The 25757-nt window shown below is 38.7% G+C and overlaps 1 protein-coding gene across 1 annotated transcript in view; it reads left to right on the top strand.

Moving 5' to 3' along the window:
• The window catches only part of LOC126410800 (ileal sodium/bile acid cotransporter-like), a 201108-nt gene that overhangs the window by 135785 nt on the left and 39566 nt on the right, over nucleotides 1-25757 (top strand). Inside the window, exon 2 of the mRNA XM_050081317.1 lies at nucleotides 13998-14229. Within this exon, the coding sequence (XP_049937274.1) occupies nucleotides 13998-14229 (232 nt within the window). The remainder of the gene's footprint in view (nucleotides 1-13997; nucleotides 14230-25757) is intronic.

The raw sequence follows: 25757 nt of genomic DNA, 5'->3' as shown, positions 1-25757 counted from the left end.
GCGGAAATGAGAACGGCGAGAAACTTAAAATCAGGATTGATGATCACGGAGTAGATGAAGTTAAGGAATTCTACTACCCAGGCAGCAAAAAAGCAATGACGGACGGAGCAAGAAGGTCATCAAAAGCAGACTAACGCAAGTAAAACGGGCATTCCTGGCCAGGAGAAGACTACTAGTATCAAACATAGGCCTTAATTTTAAGAAAAAAATGCTGAGACTGTACGTTTGGAGCACAACAGTGTATGGTTGTAAAACATGGGCTGTAGGAAAATCGGAACGGAAGAGAATCGAAGCATTTGAGATGTGCGACAGACGAATGTTGAAAACTAGGTGGACTGATAAGTTATGGAATGAGGAGGTTGATTTGTGGCAAATCTGGCAACATTTTGGTGCAGGCACTCGTGTTTTGCAGCGCATCATTGAACGCCTTTTGTTGAGCATGGTGTCCACAGCAGACGATCCCTACATGTTACCATGTTGATCCAATGACATTGTCAGTTACGATAGTTGTAGGCACGGAATAATCGAAATTGGGCTTTGGGCCAATAGAAACGTTTCGCCTGGTCGGATGTACCACGTTTCTTGTAAATCTAGGCGAAAGACATGCCGGAACATGAACCGCGCCACGGACGCATGACGGTGGAGCAGTGTTGTGCTGTGTGGAACATTAATCTGGCTTCTGTAGGTTCTATGGTAGTTGTTGTGTTCTCCAACAGTTTATTGAACGTAACTTCTTCTACAATACAATAGCTGGCTGTAGAATAGATGTTGACGCCTGTCTATCTAGCCGGAGATGTGGTTCCTCTCGGTCGGTGGGTACTTCGATCGGCGGTGCAGTACAGCGGCTTCGGTGATATCTTCTCGGAGACTCTGCTATTGCGGTTGCCATTAGCAGCGGACGAAGACTGGTCTGCCTCCGACCGGCCGGGCCTATATAGTGAGCTGGAGCCAATGGAAACCCGGCGTAGGAATCCGTGGCCGGATATGTCGCGGCGACCTCTGCAAGGAAAGGTTCCTTTTAATCGACTGGAATCTTCGGCGTGTTTACCTGATGTCTTCGCCTGTTTGGCTGTTGTTTGTTTCCCTCATAGAGTGGCTGTTGTGCGGTGCTGCCTGCCATGTAGGGGAACCTGATGGCAGACAGTACAGTAGTAATCGAGACTTCATGACAGCTGTGGACTACGTGAGCATTATTTCGAACCACATGCAACATGCATCCCTTCCCTAACGGCGATGGCATCTTCCAACAGGATAACTGCCCATGTTACAAGCCAGAATCGCGATACGGCAGTGCGAGGAACATTGCCATGAGTTCATGTTGATGGTTTGGCCACTAATTTCACCTAAACTGAAGCCGAAGGATCACTTCTGGGGCGCTATTGGGCGCCAACTCCGCTCTCACAATCCACCGTCCCGTAGTTTACAGTAATTGCGTGACGTATACACAGACATATGGTACCACATACCTCCAGAAACATACCAAGGACTTGTCTATTCCATACCACATAGAATCACTGCTGTATTGCATTGACAAGACGGACCATCAAACTGCTAGATGGGTGGTCATAATGTTTTGGCCGCTCAGTGTAAGTGTTGTGTTCCATACTGCTGTACTGTTTAATGACTTAATAAATGAAACTATATGGTTCCAGAGACCTTTTCAAGTCTCATACTTCTTTGGGTCTAGGGGCAACACCAAGCGGGCTGAGGCCTGAATGAGAATTTGGACTGAGAAGGAAGGCGTGCTAGAATACTCTGTGCAGCTGTGCGAAGCCACTGTCGTAGGGTGGCGTAGACCCGGGTTCGATTCCTGGCCTTGGTTCAAATTTTCTTTCGTCGCTTCAGTATACATGTATACATTTTTTACTGTCTTTGTTTTTTAATTAACAGCTGGTAGTTATGTGTGTATTCCAATGCTATTTATCATTGTGACTTTTCCTTCCGAAACCTAACAAGCATGCTTTTCGGTGTACTGACATGTGTCAGGAGTTGTATGGTTGAAATCTTAGAAACTAAGCACTGACATATTTTCCTTTCATGTTGCAAATCAAAGGTTTCCTCCTGCACATTATACTTCCAAGAGAGGATCTCTTTGTTCCCTCAACAATTCCCTTACAGCACGCTCCTTTGTGAAACCAGTTCCCACAAGATTCGTAAGAAATCCCACTGCCCTACTACAGCATCCAAAATTTTCACTCGTAGTCAAAAATTTAAACAAAGTTTCAGCAATAAAGTATGTAAATACACGAGAATGTTAAAAATGTGTTGCGAGTGAGAGTTCAGTAAAGTCGGTTTATATAATCAAACAATAATAGCGTAAAATGTTATCTTGCCTCTTCTTGTATAGATTAGATTAGATTAGATTAATACTAGTTCCATGGATCATGAATACGATATTTCGTAATGATGTGGAACGAGTCGAATTTTCCAATACATGATATAATTAGGTTAATTTAACAACATACTTAAGTTAATATAACAACTTTATTTTTTGTGTTTTTTTATTTTTATTTTTTTATTTTTTTTATTTTTTTAATATTTTTTTTTCTTAATTTATATCTAAAAATTCCTCTATGGAGTAGAAGGAGTTGTCATTCAGAAATTCTTTTAATTTCTTCTTAAATACTTGTTGGTTATCTGTCAGACTTTTGATACTATTTGGTAAGTGACCAAAGACTTTAGTGCCAGTATAATTCACCCCTTTCTGTGCCAAAGTTAGATTTAATCTTGAATAGTGAAGATCGTCCTTTCTCCTAGTATTGTAGTTATGCACACTGCTATTACTTTTGAATTGGGTTTGGTTGTTAATAACAAATTTCATAAGCGAGTATATATACTGAGAAGCTACTGTGAATATCCCTAGATCCTTAAATAAATGTCTGCAGGATGATCTTGGGTGGACTCCAGCTATTATTCTGATTACACGCTTCTGTGCAATGAATACTTTATTCCTCAGTGATGAATTACCCCAAAATATGATGCCATATGAAAGCAATGAGTGAAAATAGGCGTAGTAAGCTAATTTACTAAGATGTTTATCACCAAAATTTGCAATGACCCTTATTGCATAAGTAGCTGAACTCAAACGTTTCAGCAGATCATCAATGTGTTTCTTCCAATTTAATCTCTCATCAATGGACATACCTAAAAATTTGGAATATTCTACCTTAGCTATATGCTTCTGATTAAGGTCTATATTTATTAATGGAGTCATACCATTCACTGTACGGAACTGTATGTACTGTGTCTTATCAAAATTCAGTGAGAGTCCGTTTACAAGGAACCACTTAGTAATTTTCTGAAAGACAGTATTGACAATTTCATCAGTTAATTCATGTTTCTCAGGTGTGATTACTATACTTGTATCATCAGCAAAGAGAACTAACTTTGCCTCTTCATGAATATAGAATGGCAAGTCATTAATATATAATAAGAACAACAAAGGACCCAAGACTGACCCTTGTGGAACCCCATTCTTGATAGTTCCCCAGTTTGAGGAATGTGCTGATCTTTGCATGTTACGAGAACTACTTATTTCAACTTTCTGCACTCTTCCAGTTAGGTACGAATTAAACCATTTGTGCACTGTCCCACTCATGCCACAATACTTGAGCTTGTCTAGCAGAATTTCATGATTTACACAATCAAAAGCCTTTGACAGATCACAAAAAATCCCAATGGGAGGTGTTCGGTTATTCAGATCATTCAAAATTTGACTGGTGAAAGCATATATGGCATTTTCTGTTGAAAACTCTTTCGTTGCTCACTATTTCCATTCAACTTATCCTCTCTATTCTCCTCCACATCCACGTCTCAAATGTTTCTAGTTTTTGTCATCTTCTCGTCTCAGTTTCCATGTTTCTGCCCCCATGGAGTGCCACACTCCAGACAAAATACTTGCCAAGTAGCCAGTTTCTTCCTTTGTACTCTGAAGAAAACTTTTTCCAACTCAATAAAAGGAGTATACATTTCTCTACCTTTGTCAGTATATCTTTCCCTATATTCTTAACCGGCTAATAGCATCTCTTGTTTTTTCTTCTCTTCTAAATCCGAACTGTTCCTCCCCAATCATTCTGCCCAGCTTGCCATATAGCCTTCTATTCAGCACTTTCAGCAACGCTTTGGCTGCATGAGAAATTAGGCTGTTAGTTCTATACTCGTCACATTTTTTGCTATTCCTCTTTTTCTCAGTCGGTGTCATTACTGCTGCAAGAAAGTCATCAGGTCGTCCCCATTTGCCATATATGTCATTGCAGAGGTACACTATTTCCTTCTTTTCCATGTTTCCCAAACACTTTAAGACTTTTGTTGGCAAGTTACCGATACCACACCGCTTCCGATTCTTCATCTCCTTCAGTGCCTTTTCTTCTTCTGCTTCCAAGCTGCTGTACTCTTTTCCATCTCTTTTCCTTCTCTTCATCTTAATTTCATTAAGTATTTGATCCATCTTATACAGACTTTCTACATATCTTTGTCATCTGCTGGAAAACTCCCGTGGTTCTTCAGCTAATGTACCGTCCACTCTTTCTATTTCCATGTTTGTCTTCCTTTACTCCTCCCTAGGTAATCTGTACCTCATTTCGTACGTTCCCTCTCTCTCCATTTTCTCTATTTCCTCGCATTTCTCTTTCATCCATCTTTCTCTTGCTTCTTCAGTTTTCTTCTTAATTCATTATTCAGTTTCTTGTGTCTTTTTTGCCCTCTTCATTTTGCACATTTTTTCACTTTCTCCTTTCTTCCATCTTTTTCAACATGTTTTCCGTTATCCGTTCTTTCCTAATAGTTTTGGACACTTTAATTCCTAGTACTTTCTTCGGCAGAGTCCATAAGTCCCTCCCTCATTTATATTCTTTGTCATTTACACATTCTTCCTTTCTACCTCCTTCCATTTTTTCATGATCCTGTCTTCCAATTCTGAAGCCTTATCTACCCCTTTCAGTATCTCCAAGTTTAATCATTCTTTTGCTTTACCTCTCCACACTTTCTTCAATTTTACTTTTATTTCTTCCACTGCGAGATTGTGGTCTGAGTTTGTGTGCGCTCCTGGTAAGTTTTGGCGTTCTTCAGACAGTTCCTAAACATTTTTTGTATCAGGGGCACAACAGTGTTACTCCTGGCGTCACGCTATGGGGAACCATCATATATGGTTTCGGGTGATGTCTGGTAGTGACTGAGGGAACTGTGACACCACAACGATACGTCACTGACATCCTTCCTCCTCATGTGTTACCTGTCATGTGATAGTATTGCGGTACCATTTTTCAATAGGCAAATGCTCATTCATACGCAGCATGTGTGTCTATGAACTGTCTGGATGATGCCGTACTCCCGTGGCCGACAAGACCTCCCAGATCTGTCCCCAACAGAACGTGTGTGGTACCATCTGGGACGTAAGCTCCATCGCAGTTCCAGTATCCAGAATATCAAAGACCAATTACAACATTTGTAGGCAGCTTGCCTCAAGAGAGGATACAACAGCTTCATGAAACCATTCTCAACCGAATAAGTGCGTGTGCAACATATGTTGATAAGTGAGCTCATACTGAAAAGTTTTTTGTAAATTTGAATCGATATTGTAATCACTGAAATAAAATCACATACACTTTCAAGCCGTGAAGTTTGTTTTCGTTTCCTCCTTCCATTCTGGGTGCTTCACTTTTTTTTTTTCAGCAATGAACTCTCTAGAGCAGCGGCTCCCAAAATTTTCTTCTGCCGGAACACTTTGAGAATCTTGGTACTCTGATGGAACATCTACTTCATTTTGAAGGTTAATCAAATTTTAAAAAGTGAAAAAAACTTATTCAATGATTACTTCAATTTTAAATCATAACCAATAACACAGAAATCATAATAAAATATTAAAAAATAATTAGTACTGTCAAAATTTCATTAATACTTTCTCACGGAGCGGTTATTCGCTCGCATTGGAACTGCAGTGTTCTGCGGTACACAAAATGGTTCAAATGGCTCTGAGCACTATGGGACTTAACATCTATGGTCATCAGTCCCCTAGAACTTAGAACTACTTAAACCTAACTAACCTAAGGACAGCACACAACACCCAGCCATCACGAGGCAGAGAAAATCCCTGACCCCGCCGGGAATCGAACCCGGGAACCCGGGCGTGGGAAGCGAGAACGCTACCGCACGACCACGAGATGCGGGCCCTGCGGTACACAGTTTGGGAAACGCTGTTCTAAAGCACTTGTGCTTATCAACCAATTTAGGATTGAGCTTGCAAGTGAAGGGCAGAAACACTAGACTGAACAAATAGCTACTTTAACACGTTTTGCACGCCAGAATTCCGGCGAATGTCATTTGCGCATACAGATAGTTGCATCTGGGCCGGCCTTATTACGAGCTACAATGGGAAGTACCCTCTGTCATACACTTCCCAATGATTCGCAGAGTGTGGATGTAGATGTTGATGCAGAGGGCAACACTACTAATGTTCAACCAGCCATTCTTTTACACCACCTGTCATGTTATTCCTTGTACATTACGAATTTAATGGCCACTGTGTACGCACCTGAAACCGACTAGTTCATGTGAAACTACGATGGGTATGGTGTAAGTGGTTTCTCTTCGTATGTGTATTTTGAATTAGTTGCGTAGGATCCAACTCAGCATTGTCTTTTACTCGAGAACACAGCACAGTAGCCAGAAGTAGAACACAGGAGCCACGGCCAGAGTCGGTTTCATCCAGTGACAGTTACGTTAGGCTGCAATATGACGCGGTAGCATACAGAGAAACCTTTTACGTCAACTGGCCCTTGCTGTTGAAGCCTATGTGCAAACATGTCATTTATTTGTATAAACAAATCCGAAGATTCTCAGTAACCCTCGAAACCGGTGATAATTGTCGCGGATTTTCTCCACTCCTTAGTAATACACGCTTAAAAAAATAAATAAATAAATAAATACGAAATATCTTCTAAAATGCACTGCACAAAGCAAAATCTTCAGTCTTGTGACACGACAGGCTGACGGACAGGGTGAGCAGCAATCTGCGGCTGTTTGCTGATGATGCTGTGGTGTGCGGGAGGATGACGACGTTGAGTGACTACTGGGGAGGGTACAGGATGATGTAGGCAAAATTCCTAGTTGGTGCGATGAGTAGGCAGCTCGCTCTAAATATAGAATAATGTAAGTTAAAGCAGGTGAATAGGACAAAATACCCCGTAATGTTCAGATAGAACATTGGTAGTGTACTGTTTGACAGTCACGTCGATTAAATATCTGGGCATAACATTGGGAAGCGATATGGAAATAAACAAGTACAAGTTTATATGCCAACTAGCTCTGCAGATGACGAAGAAATTGAAGAAATGTATGATGAAATAAAAGAAATTATTCAGATTGTGAAGGGAGACGAAAATTTAATAGTCATGGGTGACTGGAATTCGAGTGTAGGAAAAGGGAGAGAAGGAAACATAGTAGGTGAATATGGATTGGGGGACAGAAATGAAAGAGGAAGCCGCCTGGTAGAATTTTGCACAGAGCACAACATAATCATAACTAACACTTGGTTTAAGAATCATGAAAGAAGGTTGTATACATGGAAGAACCCGGGAGATACTAAAAGGTATCAGATAGATTATATAATGGTAAGACAGAGATTTAGGAACCAGGTTTTAAATTGTAAGACATTTCCAGGGGCAGATGTGGACTCTGACCACAATCTATTGGTTATGACCTGTAGATTAAAACTGAAGAAACTGCAAAAAGGTGGGAATTTAAGGAGATGGGACCTGGATAAACTAAAAGAACCAGAGGTTGTACAGAGATTCAGGGAGAGCATAAGGGAGCAATTGACAGGAATGGGGGAAATAAATACAGTAGAAGAAGAATGGGTAGCTTTGAGGGATGAAGTAGTGAAGGCAGCAGAGGATCAAGTAGGTAAAAAGACGAGGGCTAGTAGAAATCCTTGGGTAACAGAAGAAATATTGAATTTAATTGATGAAAGGAGAAAATATAAAAATGCAGTAAGTGAAACAGGCAAAAAGGAATACAAACGTCTCAAAAATGAGATTGACAGGAAGTGCAAAATGGCTAAGCAGGGATGGCTAGAGGACAAATGTAAGGATGTAGAGGTCTATCTCACTAGGGGTAAGATAGATACCGCCTACAGGAAAATTAAAGAAACCTTTGGAGATAAGAGAACGACTTGTATGAATATCAAGAGCTCAGATGGAAACCCAGTTCTAACCAAAGAAGGGAAAGCAGAAAGGTGGAAGGAGTATATAGAGGGTCTATACAAGGGCGATGTACTTGAGGACAATATTATGGAAATGGAAGAGGATGTAGATGAAGATGAAATGGGAGATATGATACTGCGTGAAGAGTTTGACAGAGCACTGAAGGACCTGAGTCGAAACAAAGCCCCCGGAGTAGACAATATTCCATTGGAACTACTGACGGCCGTGGGAGAGCCAGTCCTGACAAAACTCTACCATCTGGTGAGGAAGATGTATGAGACAGGCGAAATACCCTCAGACTTCAAGAAGAATATAATAATTCCAATCCCAAAGAAAGCAGGTGTTGATAGATGTGAAAATTACCGAACTATCAGCTTAATAAGTCACAGCTGCAAAATACTAACACGAATTCTTTACAGACGAATGGAAAAACTGGTAGAGGCCAACCTCGGGGAAGATCAGTTTGGATTCCGTAGAAACACTGGAACACGTGAGGCAATACTGACCTTACGACTTATCTTAGAAGAAAGATTAAGGAAAGGCAAACCTACGTTTCTAGCATTTGTAGACTTAGAGAAAGCTTTTGACAATGTTGACTGGAATACTCTCTTTCAAATTCTAAAGGTGGCAGGGGTAAAATACAGGGAGCGAAAGGCTATTTACAATTTGTACAGAAACCAGATGGCAGTTATAAGAGTCGAGGGGTATGAAAGGGAAGCAGTGGTTGGGAAGGGAGTGAGACAGGGTTGTAGCCTATCCCCGATGTTATTCAATCTGTATATTGAGCAAGCAGTAAAGGAAACAAAAGAAAAATTTGGAGTAGGTATTAGAATCCATGGAGAAGAAATAAAAACTTTGAGGTTCGCCGATGACATTGTAATTCTGTCAGAGACAGCAAAGGACTTGGAAGAGCAGTTGAATGGAATGGATAGTGTCTTGAAAGGAGGATATAAGATGAACATCAACAAAAGCAAAATAAGGATAATGGAATGTAGTCTAATTAAGTCGGGTGATGCTGAGGGAATTAGATTAGGAAATGAGGCACTTAAAGTAGTAAAGGAGTGTTGCTATTTGGGGAGCAAAATAACTGATGATGGTCGAAGTAGAGAGGATATAAAATGTAGGCTGGCAATGGCAAGGAAAGCGTTTCTGAAGAAGAGAAATTTGTTAACATCCAGTATTGATTTAAGTGTCAGGAAGTCATTTCTGAAAGTATTTGTATGGAGTGTAGCCATGTATGGAAGTGAAACATGGACGATAAATAGTTTGGACAAGAAGAGAATAGAAGCTTTCGAAATGTGGTGCTACAGAAGAATGCTGAAGATTAGATGGGTAGATCACATAACTAATGAGGAAGTACTGAACAGGATTGGGGAGAAGAGAAGTTTGTGGCACAACTTGACCAGAAGAAGGGATCGGTTGGTAGGACATGTTCTGAGGCATCAAGGGATCACCAATTTAGTATTGGAGGGCAGCGTGGAGGGTAAAAATCGTAGAGGGAGACCAAGAGATGAATACACTAAGCAGATTCAGAAGGATGTATGTTGCAGTAGGTACTGGGAGCTGAAAAAGCTTGCACAGGATAGAGTAGCATGGAGAGCTGCATCAAACCAGTCTCAGGACTGAAGACCACAACAACAACAACAACATGGAAATAAACGGTAAGGGCGGTGGTAGGGAAGACGAATGGTCGACTTCGATTTATTGGGAGAATTTTAGGAAGGTGTAGCTCATCTAGAAGGCACACTGTGTACAGAACACTAGTGTGACGCATTCTTGAGTACTGATGGAGTGTTCGGGATCCCGCCACATCAGATTACAGGAAGACATCGAAGCAATTCGAAGGCGAGCCACTAGATTTGTTACCGGTAGGTTCGGTGTTACGTAGATGCTTCATGAATTGAAATGGGGATTGCTGGAGACGAGACGACGTTCTTTTATTTAGAAAATTTAGGCAACCAGCATTTGTCACCGGCTGCAGAACGAGTCTACTACATTTCGCATAAGGACCGCGGAAATAAGAGAAATTAGGGCTCGTTCGGAAGAGTATAGATCGTTGTTTTTCCCGCCACTCTGTTTTCCAGTAGAGCAGGAAAGGAAAGATACTCTGCGCCAGGGAACATGCGGTGGCTTGCGGATTATTTATGTATGTAGATGTAAAAGACGACACGCTAATCCATTTATTCAGAACAAAAGTACTCAGATTAGGCAGTATATACTACACACTGAGTTGACGAAGGTCATGGGATAGCAGCATGCGCGTATACAGATGACGGTAATATTGCGAAAACAAGTTATAAAACAGCAGTGCATTGGTGGAGCTGTCATTTCTACTCAAGTGACTCATGCGAGAAAGTTTCCGACGTGATTATGGCCACACGATGAGAATTAACAGATATTTAACGCAAATTGGTAGCTGGAGCTTGACGCATAGGACATTCCATTTCGGAAATCGTTAGTGTATTCAATATTCTGCGATCCACAGTGTTAAGAGTGTGCCAAGAACATCAGATTGAGATATTACCTCTCACCACGGATAACGCAGTGGCCGATGGCCTTCACTTAACGACAAAGAGCAGCGGCGTTTGCGTAGAGTTGTCAGTGCTAACCAACAAGCAGCACTGCATGAAATAACCGCAACAGTCAATGTGGAACGTACGACGAACGTATCCGTTAGCACAGGGCGGCGAAATTTGGCGTTCATCGGCTATGACAGCAGACGACCGACACGAGTGCTTTTGCTAATGGTCTGACATCGCCTTCAACGCCTCTCCTGGACTCGTGACCATATCGGTTGGACCCTAAATCACTGGAAAACCGTAGCCTGATCAGATGAGTCCCGATTTCAACTGGTAAGAGCAGATTGTAGGGTTCAGATGTGGCGCAGATCACATAAAACCAAGGACCCAAGTTGTCAACAAGGCGCTGTGCAAGCTGGTGGCTCCATAATCGTGTGGGCTGTGTTTACATACCATGGGCTGGGTTCTCTGGTCCACTGAACCGATCGTCCACTGGAAATGGTTATGTTTGGCTATTTGGGGGACCATTTGCAGCCATTCTAATCTTCGTGTTCCCAAACGACAATGGAATTTTTATGGATGAAAATGTGCCATTTCATCGGGCCACAGTTGTTTGCGATTGGTTTGAAGAAAATTCTGGACAATTCGAGAGAATGATTTGACCGCCCAGATCACCCGAAATGAACCCCATCGAACATTTATGTTCGCACACAAAATCCTGTGCCGGCAACACTTTTGCAATTATGGATGGTTGCAGTGGCGTCACGGCGCAGTATTTCTGCTGGGGACTTCTAGTGACTTGATGAGTCCCACGTTGAGTTTCTGCACTACACGGGGCAAAAGCACGTCCGACGCGATATTAGGAGGCGTCTCGTGAATTTTGTTATCTCAGTGTAAACTCTCAAGTGACATATGGTATATTTTCACATGACTAATACATTTGAAGACCGTCTTTCGAGCTCACAGCCGTGTAGAACCTCATTTCGTTCCGTTTAATTTTTGTGGGGCCGATACGAATGATAAAGAGTTTTGCATTACGTTGTGAGTGTTGTGAAAATGGCCTACAGTAACACTCGGGATTTCAATAGCCAAATGCGAAATGTAAATTATACTTAAAGTGAGAAAACTGTTTAGCGAGTGTATGTGGCGTAAATTTTTGATTGTCATTGCGATATTCACTTTTAAACTGGATGCGTAATTCTCATCTATTTTAGTTTGTCCTCCATGAAATAAGGATGTCCAACGGCTAATAGCTGGCCTGGGTAAATTAGTGGTGTGAAATAGCAGGAGTTGATTTTTGTGAATGAATGATATAAAACACACTTTTCCACTTGAGCTTCTTAAGTTTAAGCACTTTTCTCATATTTTGACATTATAATTTCAAATAAAATTGATACATTTTTACACATTGGAATGTAAGAGTTGAGTTGGTCGTATGTTTATGGGCCTAAATATAATACATAACTTAGCGATACAGCTGCCTTCGCAGGTCACGCTTATATAGCCAGTAACTAAATTAGGTATATTCTTGTTTTTACGAAATAAATGCATTTACAACTACGCATCGGTGATTTGAATCATCTCATGCACATCATCTTCTCAAAAATGCGTCTGCAGTGTTGTAGATACGTTTTGTTTCTGTCTGATTTTTACTTTATGTTGAACAATGTGTATTACAAAAGGTTTACTAATTTATTAATTAATTTTTGTATTTTATTCCTATCAATGACACGGTCTCCTGTTATAAGATGCAATAATGGCCATTAAAATTGCTACACCCAGAAGAAATGCATATGATAAACGGGTATTCATTGGACAAATATATTATACTAGAACTTACATGTGATTACATTTTCACGCAATTTGGGTGCATAGATCTTGGGAAATCAATACCCAGAACAACCACCTCTGACCGTAATAACGGCCTTGATACAGCTGGGCATTGAGTCAAACAGAGGTTGGATGGCGTGTACAGGTACGGCTGCCCATGCAGCTTCAGCGCGGTACCACAGTTCATCAAGAGTAGTGACTGGCGTATTGTGACGAGTAAAATTGCTCGGCTACCGTTGACCAGACGTCTTCATTTGGTGAGAGATCTGGAGAATGTGCTGGCCAGGGCAGCAGTCGAACATTTTCTGTATCCAGCAAGGCCCGTACAGGACCTGCAATATGCGGTCGTGCATTATCTTGCTGAAATGTAGGGTTTGGCTGGGATCGAATGAAGGGTAGAGCCACGTTCATTGTTCAAAGTGCCGTCAATGCGAACAAGAGGTGACCGAGACGTGCAACCAATGGCACCCCATACCATCACGCCGGGTGATAAACCAGTATGGCGATGACGAATACACGCTTCCAATGTGCGTTCACCGCTATGTCGCCAAACACGGATGCGATTATCATGATGCTTTCAACAGAACCTGGATTCATCCGAGAAAATGACGTTTTGCTATTCGTGCACCCAGGTTCGTCGTTGAGCACACCATCGCAGTTGCTCCTGTCTGTGATGCAGCGTCAAGGGTAACTGCAGCCATGGTCTCCCAGCTGATAGTCCATGCTGCTGCAAACGTCGCATTCCGTATTACCCTCCTGAACCCACCGATTCCATATTCTGGTAACAGTCATTGGATCTCGACCAACGTGAGCAGCAGTGTCGCGATACGATAAACCGCAATCGCCATAGGCTACAATCCGACCTTTATCAAAGTCGAAAACGTGATGGTATACATTTCTCTTCCTTACACGAGGCATCACAACAACGTTTCACCAGGCAACGCCGGTCAACTGCTGTTTGTGTATGAGAAATCGGTTGGAAACTTTCCTCATGTCAGCACGTTGTAGGTGTCGCCACCGGCGCGAACCTTGTGTGAATGCTCTGAAAAGCTAATGATTTGCATATCACAGCATCTTCTTCCTGTCGGTTAAATTTCGCGTCTGTAGCACGTCATCTTCGTGGTGTAGCAATTTTAATGACCAGTAGTGTATATCTGAACTGTATAGTTAGCTTTTATCGAAAAATTCGTGAGCAGTGAAAACATGAATGTTCACATTTAGTACACAATGTAGTCTTCGAAATCTTGCTTGCAAATTATACATTCTACGGAAATTTATAATTATTGTTGATATCGTATTGAATAACATAATCTGCAAAAGTAACAAAGCAACTGATATTACAAAAATTTACGAATTTTTTTTATCTTATTAATTATGAAAGACTGTTATGGTGTATTTCGCTATTCGCAACACTGCCTGCCTTATTGCAGTGTGTAACGCTTGCCCACAGCTGGCTGCCGCTGTTGCTGGCGTGGGCGGCCTGCCTGGCGGCCGGCCAGTCCCCAGACGCCTCAGACTCAGGCTGGGACTGGGACTGGCAGGTGCAGTTCTTCCCGGAGCTCGTGGGGCAGCTGCCCTCCGACTCGAGCACGCGGGTAGACTTCAACACCAGCGACCTCAGTGATGCGGACCGCCGCTGGGGCGTCGTCACCGTGGCCAGCCGTGACCCACACATCGCCAAGGTATGTCGCTGCTGTTTCTCTCTCTCTCCTGACGCCCGTGCATCCCGATAGCTCAGTAGTTAAGTGCCGGACTACAGATGCGATGCTTCAAAATGGTTCAGATGGCTCTGAGCACTATGGGACTTAACATCTGAGGTCATCAGTCCCCTAGAACTTAGAACTACTTAAACCTAACTAACCTAAGGACAGCACACACATCCACGCCCGAGGCAGGATTCGAACCTGCGACTGTAGCGGTCGCGCACTCCCAGACTGAAGCGCCTAGAACCGCTCGGCCACCACGGCCGGCAGATGCGATGGTCACGGGTTTGATCCCCTGATCCCCTGCCGTTCCTAGGATGTTATCTGACCTTTACCTCTTCTTTCATCTTGGCAATGTCAGGTAATATGAACATGCCGAGTCCTACCATGGTTCGGAGCTCACGTTAAACTGTAGGTTTTAATGTTAGTTAAAAATGTTACACAGCTCATAGGCTAATGAATTCGTGTAATAGCCTGAGAATTTAGGGTTCTGTGTCAAACAGAATGAAGTAATTACAGATATGGGACGTTCAGAGCACGAGGGAATCAAGGCAAAATAACAAAGTTCTGAGAAAAGTAGACATAATATTTTTGCTGAATAATTAACTACAAGAACAAGTTTACATCATTTTAAAATGCACGAATGATATAATATATTTTGTATAATATATTCTCACATTGAAGAAGGGTAAATTTAACTGGTATTACATGCCTCACTGACTGTAAATGTAAAATTTTGGACTTGATTCTTTTGTGCACTAAATGTATTGTACTTAAATCTTACTCTTTAGTCTAGTCTTCAAGTTCCATTACAGAAATTGTAAAGAGAATACATTTCTTGAATGTATAATCATAATTTTATTTCTTCTGTCTGCTTATAATAAATATTTCCAAACAAGAAGTTATGCAATTCAGATTCAAAGGAATTTGTATTCACTTGAGGCACTGTTCCTCAATTTTTGTTTGTAAAATTGCCTATAAAGTCTGATGAGCCAGTTAAAACATATGAAGCTGGAGTATTTAGACTATTCCAGCTGGCCTAGCTTCCATCATGTCAGCTACAGTAAGTTTTAGATTAGATTAGATTCAGTTTTTGTTCCATAAACCCAAAAATGAGACGATTCTCTTGGCTGAGGAAGATTTCAGAAGGTGTAACATAAAATATTTGAACATAATACATACTACCTTGATCATTTGTCAGGAGATGGTCAAAATAAGTGAATACATTACAGTAAACCGGAACTGCTAATATTTACAGAAATAATACACAGACAGACTGAAACATTGTTATGTACTTTCAATAAATTTATCATACACAGAATACCTAATCTTGACTGTTGTTGCCAAGTGCTAGCAAAACGGAAATCTAACTGACATTTTTACTTAAGCTGGTCTAACAGTCCCTGTTAAGATATTCATCTACAGAGTAAAAGGACTTGGGTATCAAAAAGTCTTTCAAACTCTGTTTAAACCATGCTTTATCTGAAACAAACTTCTTAATGGTTGCTGGCAATTTATTGAAAATGTGTGTTTATGAATATTGGACCCCTTTTTGGACCCAGTTAGGTGATTTTACGTCTTTATGTAGATTGTTATCATTTCTAATATTGATACTATGTGTTGAGCTGTTGGTTGGAAACAGAGATATATTAATTGCAACAAATTTCATTAAGGAATAAATATATTAAGAAGCAGTGGTTAGAATACAAAGTTCCTTGAACAGATTTCTACATGATGTTCTCGAAATTACACCACAAATGATTCTTATTATATCCTTTTGCACCCTAAAAACTTTTGCTTGGTTTGATGAGTTTTTCCAGAATATGATCCAGTATGACATAATATTTATATCTCCTACAACTGACATCATTCCCACTGCAAATACAGGCACTTCAGCAATTCTGTCATATATCCTTCCAAACTGAATTTATTATCGAATTGTAATCCCAGAAATTTAATAGTGTTAACCTTTTCAATCTGCATGTCTTCATATGTTATATACATGCTGGAAAGAAATCTCTTACAGACTATGAACTGCATATAGTGGGTCATTTCATAGTTTAATGACAGTGAATTACCTTTAAACCATATATTAATGTCAGTGAAAATTTGATTAGCAGCTATTTCTAAATCTGTACTTGACTAACTTTTTCCAATGTTTGTATTGTCTGTAAACAAAACAAACTTTGCATCTGGCAATGTAACCGGTGGGAGGTCATTAATGTACACAAGACGGAGCCTTGTGTAGTTAATTCCCAGTTAGATGAAGACTGACTGCTTACTACACAGGTATTTCACAGCGACACCCTTTGTTTCTGTTCGTTCGGTATGACTCAAACCATTTCGCTGCATTGCCGATGACACCATAATATTCTAATTTACTAGAGAGCTGTTTAGAAGAATCTTAGAACAGTATTTTTTGTCTGTCAGGACATTTGTCAATTGAAACTGTCAGTCTATAGTCGCCACTTCTAGAAGTGTTAATTCACCAATTACTAATTGCACTAGGGCTAATGTTTACAAAAATAAATGAATTTTAGTCGCAAGTGAGAATGATAATTTTTATAACTGCAACTGATTAAGTGTAATGGGAACTCTTCCTTTACATATACAGTTTAGTTATTCATTACAAAAGCTAATTAGCTTTCAAATGCAAAATTATCTTTTCAATGTTTAATTGTACAGATTGATTAATTCACTGAATGTAATTGTTAAGAATATTTACTACTGAAAAGTCAAATACAATGAACAGACCTCTTTACGCTGTGAACACATACATGGCACAGAACTGACTGACCATTGTACATACACATACACTCATTACTGATAGCCCTCTGTCAATTTAAATGTACCACATTCCAGCACACCTTCTTACATGTATATCACAGTCAAATTACTTTCAACATTTCTCAAAATTTAACAAATTTCTTCTTCCTCAATGATTTGGTAAGAATGTCTGCTATACTGTTTTCTGGGTCTATTTTACAAATAATTGTAATTCCATTCATGTAACATTCATCCATAAATCAGTAGTGTACTTCAGTGCACTTGAATTTAGTGTAAAGTTAGCATATCCAGCAACACTGAGTGCCCATTAGTTGTCTTCATATGTTTTAACTGGCTCATCAGACTTGAATCTCAATGACGGTTTATGACAATGCTGCATAGTCAGCAAAAGTAGAATATTTTATAACACTTCCTTGTTTCTTAGATTTCTAAAATATAACATTTCCAAGTAATCTAGTTACATAAACTGATGAAGAGTTATGAGCTACACAATCACCTGCCCAATCTGCATCTGCAAGACAATATAAGAGACCAAATTTTCCATATATTTCAGTATTTGCAAAACATATTTAAGGTGAGCGTTATTGTAACAGTTTTGAAATCTCCTCAAATAGTTTACATTGTAACTTATATCTACTCATGTTCCTTAGTTAATACACAGTAGAGTGAATATCAAGTTACCATATTTAATACAGTGTGACAATTATTGAACTATATGAAATAAAATTGTCATAACTTCTGAACAGTTTGTGTTAGGATGTTCAAATAGCATTGTTGGCCATGTGGCATTATGGGAATTAGTATGGTTTGTTTTAGCAATAAAGCCCATTTTCTTTTGGATGGGTTTGTCAGTAAGCAAAATTGGCACATTTGGGGGACTGAGAATCCGCATTTCGTGATAAAGAAGTCTCTTCATCCTCAACAAATTACTGTGTGGTGTGAAATGTCCTGTCACAGAATAATAAGTACGATATTCCTTGATGGCACAGTGACTACTAGATGGTACATGAAGATCTTGGAAAATGACTTCATTCCCATTATCCAAAGTGACCCTGGTTTTGACAAGACTCCCTTCTGACTCTGGGTTACCCAGAGGCCACTGGCATGTACCTTGTATGGAAACCAAATTCTTCAGATACGAACACATATCAGACAAGGTGTACACCAGTAACCCCAAAACCACTGCTGAACTGAAAACAACCATTCAGGTGGTCATCAACAATGTTCTGACACTTCAGTGGGCCATGCAGAATTTCACTATTTGTCTGCACCACATCATTGCCAATGATGGCAGGCATATCAAACATGTTGTAACTTAAATCCAAATATCTTTACTAATGTTCAAATGTTGAATGAAGAGTTTGTAAATAATTTAGGTTTTTCTTTTTTGTATAGTTCAGTAATTGTCACCCTGCATCATGACTTGCATCTTGTGCTGGTTCTAATTTGAAATTAACTTCTTTTGGTGTACTGTACAATTTCAAATATTCAATCTGATATTTCTTAGCCTAATTCAATATAGCTTTCCTATTATTACCTTATTTGTGTAATTATGGTCAGTATTTATTCCAGGATAATTCATTACTTCAACTGAGTCTTTCATTTGAAATTGCTTGGATAACAGTTTCTTGAGTTCTAGTATTTTCCCTTTACTTTTACTATAACTTAGCACATCGCCATCGAACACAAGTATATAGATTGCAATCATCAATTCATAAAGGCAATAACCATAGTTACTTCTTTTAAATCCCATAGTTTTTAGAAGGAATCATTTAACAATCGTACCATGAGTTAGAACATTCTCTCAAACTGCATAATGCCTTCAATAACTTACAAACTTTTCCTGTTCCATTCTCATATCCCGGAGGTTGCTTTACATAAATTTCTGGGAAAATTTTAAAATTTAGAAGCGCAGTCTGTAAATCCATTTGTTCTACAATTGAGCCCATTTTGCAGCTATATGGCAACAAAAGTTTCAGTGTTTGTATCATAGCAACTGGTGAATAAATATCAGCGACAATTTCTTTTGTAGAAAGCTCCTTACAAGTGTTATCTGATATTCTTATAAAAACCCACTTTACATTCACTGATTTCATTACCAATTCCCAAGTTTTATTTTTATTTAAATTTTCCATTTTGTTATCTATTGCTTGCTTCCAAACTTTTGACTCATTACTACTCTTCATCTCCTCAAAATTTTCTGCGCTATCAGCAATACAGAAGTTTACATAAATTAAGTTACCCATGACACAATCATTAAATCCATCGAGAAATTTACATTCTGTAATTGACCTTCTCAGCTTACATTATTGTTCTTGTTTCTGATTGCTTGAACTCCCTTTGATGCTCTTTTTGCATATACATGTACATACATACTCCACAAGCCACCATATGGCAGATGGCACAGGGTACCCCGTTCCACTACCAGCTTTTATGTTCCACTGTATGAACCCTAATCTTTGTAATTGTACCCTCATGGTCCTTACATAAAATATATGTTGGTAGCAGTAAAATCACTCTTCAGTCAGTCTCAGATGCCAATTCCCTAGATTTTCTCAATAGTGCTTCTTGAAAAGAATGTCATCTTCCTTCCTGTGATTCCTATTTGAATTCCTGAAGCATCCGCATAATACTTATGTGTTGTTTGAATGCATTGGTAACACATCTAGCTGCTCAGCTCCGAATTGCTTCAGTTTCTTCCTTCAATCTGACCTAGTACAGATCCAAAACAATCGAACAGTACTCAACAGTGGGTTGCACTCATGTCCTGTATGCTATCTTCTTTACAGGTCAACCACAGCTTTTTTCAAAATCCTCCCAATAAACCAAAATTGATATTCGCCTCCCTACTACAGTTCTTATATTCTCATTCCATTTCATATTACTTTGCTAGATATTTAAACAAAGTGTCTGTGTCAAGCATGAAACTACTAATGCTGTATCCAAACATTATGGATTTATTTTCCCTACTCATCTCCAACTTACATTTTTCTACGTTTAGAGCTAGCTGCCATTCGTCACATCAACTAGAAATTTTGTCTAAGTCATGTTGTATCTCCCTGCAGTCACTTAATTTCAAAACCCTCTCATACATCGCAGCATCATCAGCAAACAACTGCACAATGGTGCCTGTCCTGTCCGCTCCACCAGATTGTTTATATGCATAGAAAACAATAGCAGTGCTATCACACTTCCCTGGGCACTCCTGACGATAACCTTGCCCCTGATGAACACTTGCCATCGAGGACAACATACTGGTTTCTATTACTTAAGAAATCTTTGAGCCACACAGATATCTGGGAACCTGTTGAATAAACTTGTATCTTCGTTAACAGCCTGCAGTATGGCATCGTGTCAAATGCTTTTCATAAATCTATAAATATGTCACCTGCCTGTAGACCTACATCCATCATCCATAGTTTGCAGCGTATCATGTGAAAAAAGGGCAAGCTCAGTTTCACAAGAGTGATGCTTTATAAAACTGTGCTGATTTGTGTACATAAGTTTTTCTGTCCCAAGGAAATTTATTATGTCTGAACTGAGAATGTGTTCAAGGATGCTGCAGTAGACTAATGTTAAAGATTTTGGTCTGTAATTTTGCAGGTCCGTCTTTTACCCAATTGATATACAGGAGTCACCTGTACTTTTTTCCAGTTGCTTGAGACTTTGTACTGGGTGAGAGACTCAAGTTGAATGCAAGCTAAGTAAGGGGCCAATGCTGTAGAGTAAACACTGAATTGGGTTAAATCAGAACCTGTGACCTACTTGATTTCAACTCTTTCGGATGCTTTTTTACACGAACAATGCTCATTACTATATCCTCCATACACGAGTTTGTGGTAGTCAAATTATGGCATGTTTATATGATTCTCCTGTGTGAGCCATTTCTTAAATACAAAATTTAAAACTTCAGCTTCACTTTTGCTATCTTCTGGAGTGACTGGATAGAAGCCTTAGACCCACTTAGCAATTTTACATAGGACCAGAATTTTCTCAGGTTCTTGGCAAGATCTACTGCTAAGGTATGACAGTGGTACTTGCAGTAAGCTTTGCGCACCCATCTTTCTGCAGATGCACGAATTTCTATTAACTTTCTTTCCATTGGCTCATTTACAGGTTCATTGTCTGTGCTTTAGCACTCAGAATCAGTAAAATGTTCAGTCCCTAAATTAGAGTCCTTTAGATAAGTAAACCTGATGTCATCTTCCAGAATATAACATGTTTCACAATGATCAATATTCTGTATTCAACTTCACTGTAGCCTATTAAAATTACAAAGTCTGCTTTATGATCCCATTCTACTTTAAATTGTTAACATTAGGTTTTTTTCCAAACAATATCTGCTAAAGAGTTTTCTTTTCAATTATATTAGCTAAAGTTCTGTTTTTAAGATAGGCAGCTGCACAAATTACTACATGCAAAAATCTCCTATCTACTCTTGCTTCGGCTAACTGGCATCTTCAAATCTCCATAACTGACCTGTTGTGTCTTTCAACTATACAACTTATTTTATGTATTTAGGGAGGACAAGCATTTAAAATGATTCCTTTCTATTTTGTAAATTCATATACATCTGAATTTAAATATTCCTCTCTGTTGTTACATATCAATTTTTTAATAGTTTTACCAGTTAGATTGTCAATTTAATTAACATATTTCACAAAACAATCTTAAACTTGATTTTTAGATTTGATAGTGTAGACTCCAGCATTCATCAACAAAAGCGAGAAAGTATCTTTCCCCATGCTAACTGTGAGTTGAGTGAGGCCTATTCAAATCAATATGAATAATACATAACGCTTCTATTGCTTTCAAAAGATAAATTGTGTATTCTATTTTCAGTACAAACTTTACACATCACAAACTCTGATTCTAAATTTGTTGGCAATCCATCTACTAACTGATGCTTACTCAGTGTACTCAGATCATTAAAATTTACACACCCAAGTGTATGATACCTCTCCCCCTTTACTGACATACTATTCTTACTTCTCACACTATTTACATCAATATCTTTCTTATAAATTCTATTTGTCATACAGTAGTAGAAGTAGATGTTTGTACATACAATTTCAGGCCATTGACTTAAAGAGCAGGAGATTCATCAAAACACAAAAACTGGTTTACAGATTTCCTTATAATATCAGTAATATAATATACAGCACTGAATAATTACTTAATCAAGCAATCAGAAATTTTTCTTCAAAAGTAACAAACTTTTAAGATTAACAGTCGTAAGTATTTGCTCTCTCCTGCTCAAATTTTCAGGTTGTCATTTATGATGTCTTCTACTGAATAGTAACATTTCTGTACTAGTTGTATAAGGATTTTTTCAGTGTTTCTAAATTTATGCTGAGAAATTCTCTTCCTTTCACTTTGTTAGAAATGTTCATACCCATATAATGTGGAGTTTGAGCATAAAGTTTTAAATGGTAGGTGGGCAGCATAAAATTATTTTGATTTCTGGCATTGTAATCAAGTTGAAAATGATTTTCTGCAAATAAATCAGGGTTACTATGTACAAAGATAATCAGCTTATATGTGTATAGTCGGGGAACACTTAATATACTTAGATTTTTTAGGAGTGGGTGACATGATTTTCTTCACCCTACACTATGCATATTTCTAATGATGGTTTTCTGAAGTTTTAGTATTCAGCACATATGGTTTGAGTTACCCAAAAATACAATCTCATACCTTATTACTGACTCAAAGTAGCTGTGATACACTACTTTTCTTATGCCCTTACTGGTAGCATTGTACGATATTCTCATTGCAAATGCTAGGCAGCTATGTAATTTATTTGCAAGTTACTGTATATGTGATCTCCGTGATAGATTTTTATCTAGTTGCATTCCTAGGAATTTCACACAGCTAGCTTCCTGCAAATCCTGGTTTCTGTGATGGACCTGAATATAATTTAATTTTACTTTTTTGTTTTTAACTGAATCTTTTCCATGTTTAATTTTAACCCGTTTGAATCAAACTGAGTATCTAATTTTTCTAAAGTATTTAATACAGTTTGTGGAATTTGATCAGTACTGTTACTTTCAATGATTAAGGATGTAATCTGCAAATAAAACTGAGTGACACTCAATGATAAGTGGCAGATCATTTCTGTAAAACAAAAACAGAATGGGACCTAAGACAGAACCTTGGGGTATTCCATGTGAAATGGTTTTCCCTTTTGAAATATAAGTTCCTCTCTCTGATGTTATGACCACTCTTTGTCTTCAGTTGGTTAGATAGGACTTAAACCATTCTAATACTGTGCCCCTTATTCCATACTTTTCCAGGTTACAGAGTAGCAAGAATTGACTCATCCTAACCTAACCTACTATCAAAATCAGGACTTTCATTATGTTTTAGTTCCCTATGTAGCCATCTTTTCTTGTACTTGAGATTTTTATTCCTTCAGTAATTCACTTTACTTTATTTACTACTTTTTTATGATGTACAGTAAGGAGCAAAGTTTGATTAAAAACGTGTAGGAAGTTTTCCAAGAATTTTCAGAGCATGAAATACTATGACCTATACTCCACTCCATCTTGTTTAATCTATGATAGAATAATTTCGTATTTTCTTTGTTGAACTGACGTTTGGTGCAGGCTTTTTTCGAGCAAGGTTCTATTGTGTTTGGTAACTCCATAAACAGAGCGCAATGATCAGAAAGTCCTAAATCTAAACAAAACTTATTTGCCTCATTATAAGTGTAATTTGTTAAAGTATCATCTATACATGTTGGAGACATTTCGTTTACTCGAGTAAATTCAGTGATATTTGCGCTGAAACCCGATATTAGAATCATATAAATTAATTTTGTTGAGTTATTGGCTTCACTGGCTAGATCTATGTTGAAATCAGCAGTTATTATGAATCTTTTTCTTGTTTTCTTTTTGACATTTTTGCAATAGACACTGGAATTTCAACAAAAAATGTTTCGTTATTTCTGTGCCTGGACTTCTATATACAGATAAGATTACAATATTTTGCCCTAACTCTATGCAGCAGCATTCAAATATACCATTCTTCATTAAAGGAATCGAAATAGAGTCTTGCTCTATATTCCATTGATCTTTAAATAAGTATGCACAATCCTCCTTGAGTTAAATTACTCCTACAAAAGCTGCTGGGAACATAAAAATTATCAAGGTTACTTAAGATTTTGATACTATCCTTTGTAAACCAGTGTTCATTCAAACGTACAACCATGATATTTGGTATTTCTGACAAAATTATTTGCATTTCGTTAAGTTTTGTTTCTCTGCCATTTGTGTAGTTTAAACTTAACCCATTTATGTCAAGTGCATTACGAACAAATTGTTATTTTTTTTTTTTAATATTACTACTTACCGTACCGATCTCCTGTGCAGTATACTACTAATAATTAACTTTGGTGCTAGGTACACGTTTTTCGCAGTCCGGATTAGATTTCTTGCTTTGTTTACCATCTCTTCATCACTGCTGTTTTGCATCGAGTTCGTCCCTATGTGACTGAATATACCTTTGTAGTTTTCATTGTGATGTACCGCCGGGAATGCATTTTGTTTCATTGTCTGTATGTTCTTGAGGTGATAATTTATTGATGTATACCTATTCCTGGGCGGACGTCAATTTTAGTATTCGGCACTTCAACGTTTTTAATTACTGAATCACCAATCATTGAGAAGTCATTTCCGGTGCTTTGTTTGCCAAGTTCTTGATGCTTCCTTCCTTTGCTTTTGCTCATTACTGCAACCCACTTATAGTTCTTTCTACGCGATTTTAGTCATTATCATCACTTTTTTCAGTCTGCATATAGTTTTTACACTTTTAGTGTGACTGTTTTTTTGTCATTTTCCTTCACTGATTCACTGTTTCCACGGATCCATAAACGTTTATTTAATAGTTTCGCGTTTTCTTGCCTCAAGATTACAATTTATTTTCTGAGAGTCTCAATGTCAGTAACCTGAAAATTTCGTCTGCTGAATTTATCGTGTTGAGAAAATCTTCACGTTCATCAGTAACACAGTCACAGCATGACCATCTAATATCGTCATTTACGAAATTTAAATTCACAAAAATACATGGCTCTGAGCACTATGGGACTTAACTTCTGGGGTCCTCAGTCCCCTAGAACTTAGAACTACTTAAACGTAACTAACCTAAGGAGATCGCACACACCCATGCCCGAGGCAGGATTCGAACCTGCGACTGTAGCGGTCGAGCGGTTCCAGACTGTAGCGCCTAGAACCACTCGGCCACCCCGGCCGGCTGAGATTCACATTCGCACACTTTTCGTGTAACCAGATGTTACATTTCACACAGAGGTAATCACAGGTTTTTTGCATTCTTTACATGTTGAGTTGTTAGGAAACTGCTTTTTACCTGAGACTGAAGTGTCGCTCCATTGTTCTACTGGCGCCATCTTGACTCTGCTTTCTGTTATTTTAGCATAGTTAATCAAATTTCTGTCCATCTCTCGGAAATAATAAATACATTTTTCATTACAATTAAAAATATCATTACAAAATGGAAAATAATGATAATTAAATTTACATTTTTGTAGCTTGCAAAACTTAACTGTCCACAGCTTTTGCATTCAAGGGCCTTTTGAAGTTATGGACTTAGAACAATAACTGTCGTTATTAACAAAATGCTCTGTGACTCTACTATCTAATTACCAGTAAATTTGTCCATTGCCTCTCTACTCAATATTATTACGTGCCCATTTTCTTCCT

Source organism: Schistocerca serialis, chromosome 1 (genome assembly GCF_023864345.2).
Source record: "Schistocerca serialis cubense isolate TAMUIC-IGC-003099 chromosome 1, iqSchSeri2.2, whole genome shotgun sequence".
In the NCBI taxonomy this organism is placed as follows: domain Eukaryota; kingdom Metazoa; phylum Arthropoda; class Insecta; order Orthoptera; family Acrididae; genus Schistocerca; species Schistocerca serialis.
The sequence above is the reverse complement of the archived record's forward strand: the minus strand, read 5'-3'. Positions and strand labels throughout refer to the sequence as shown.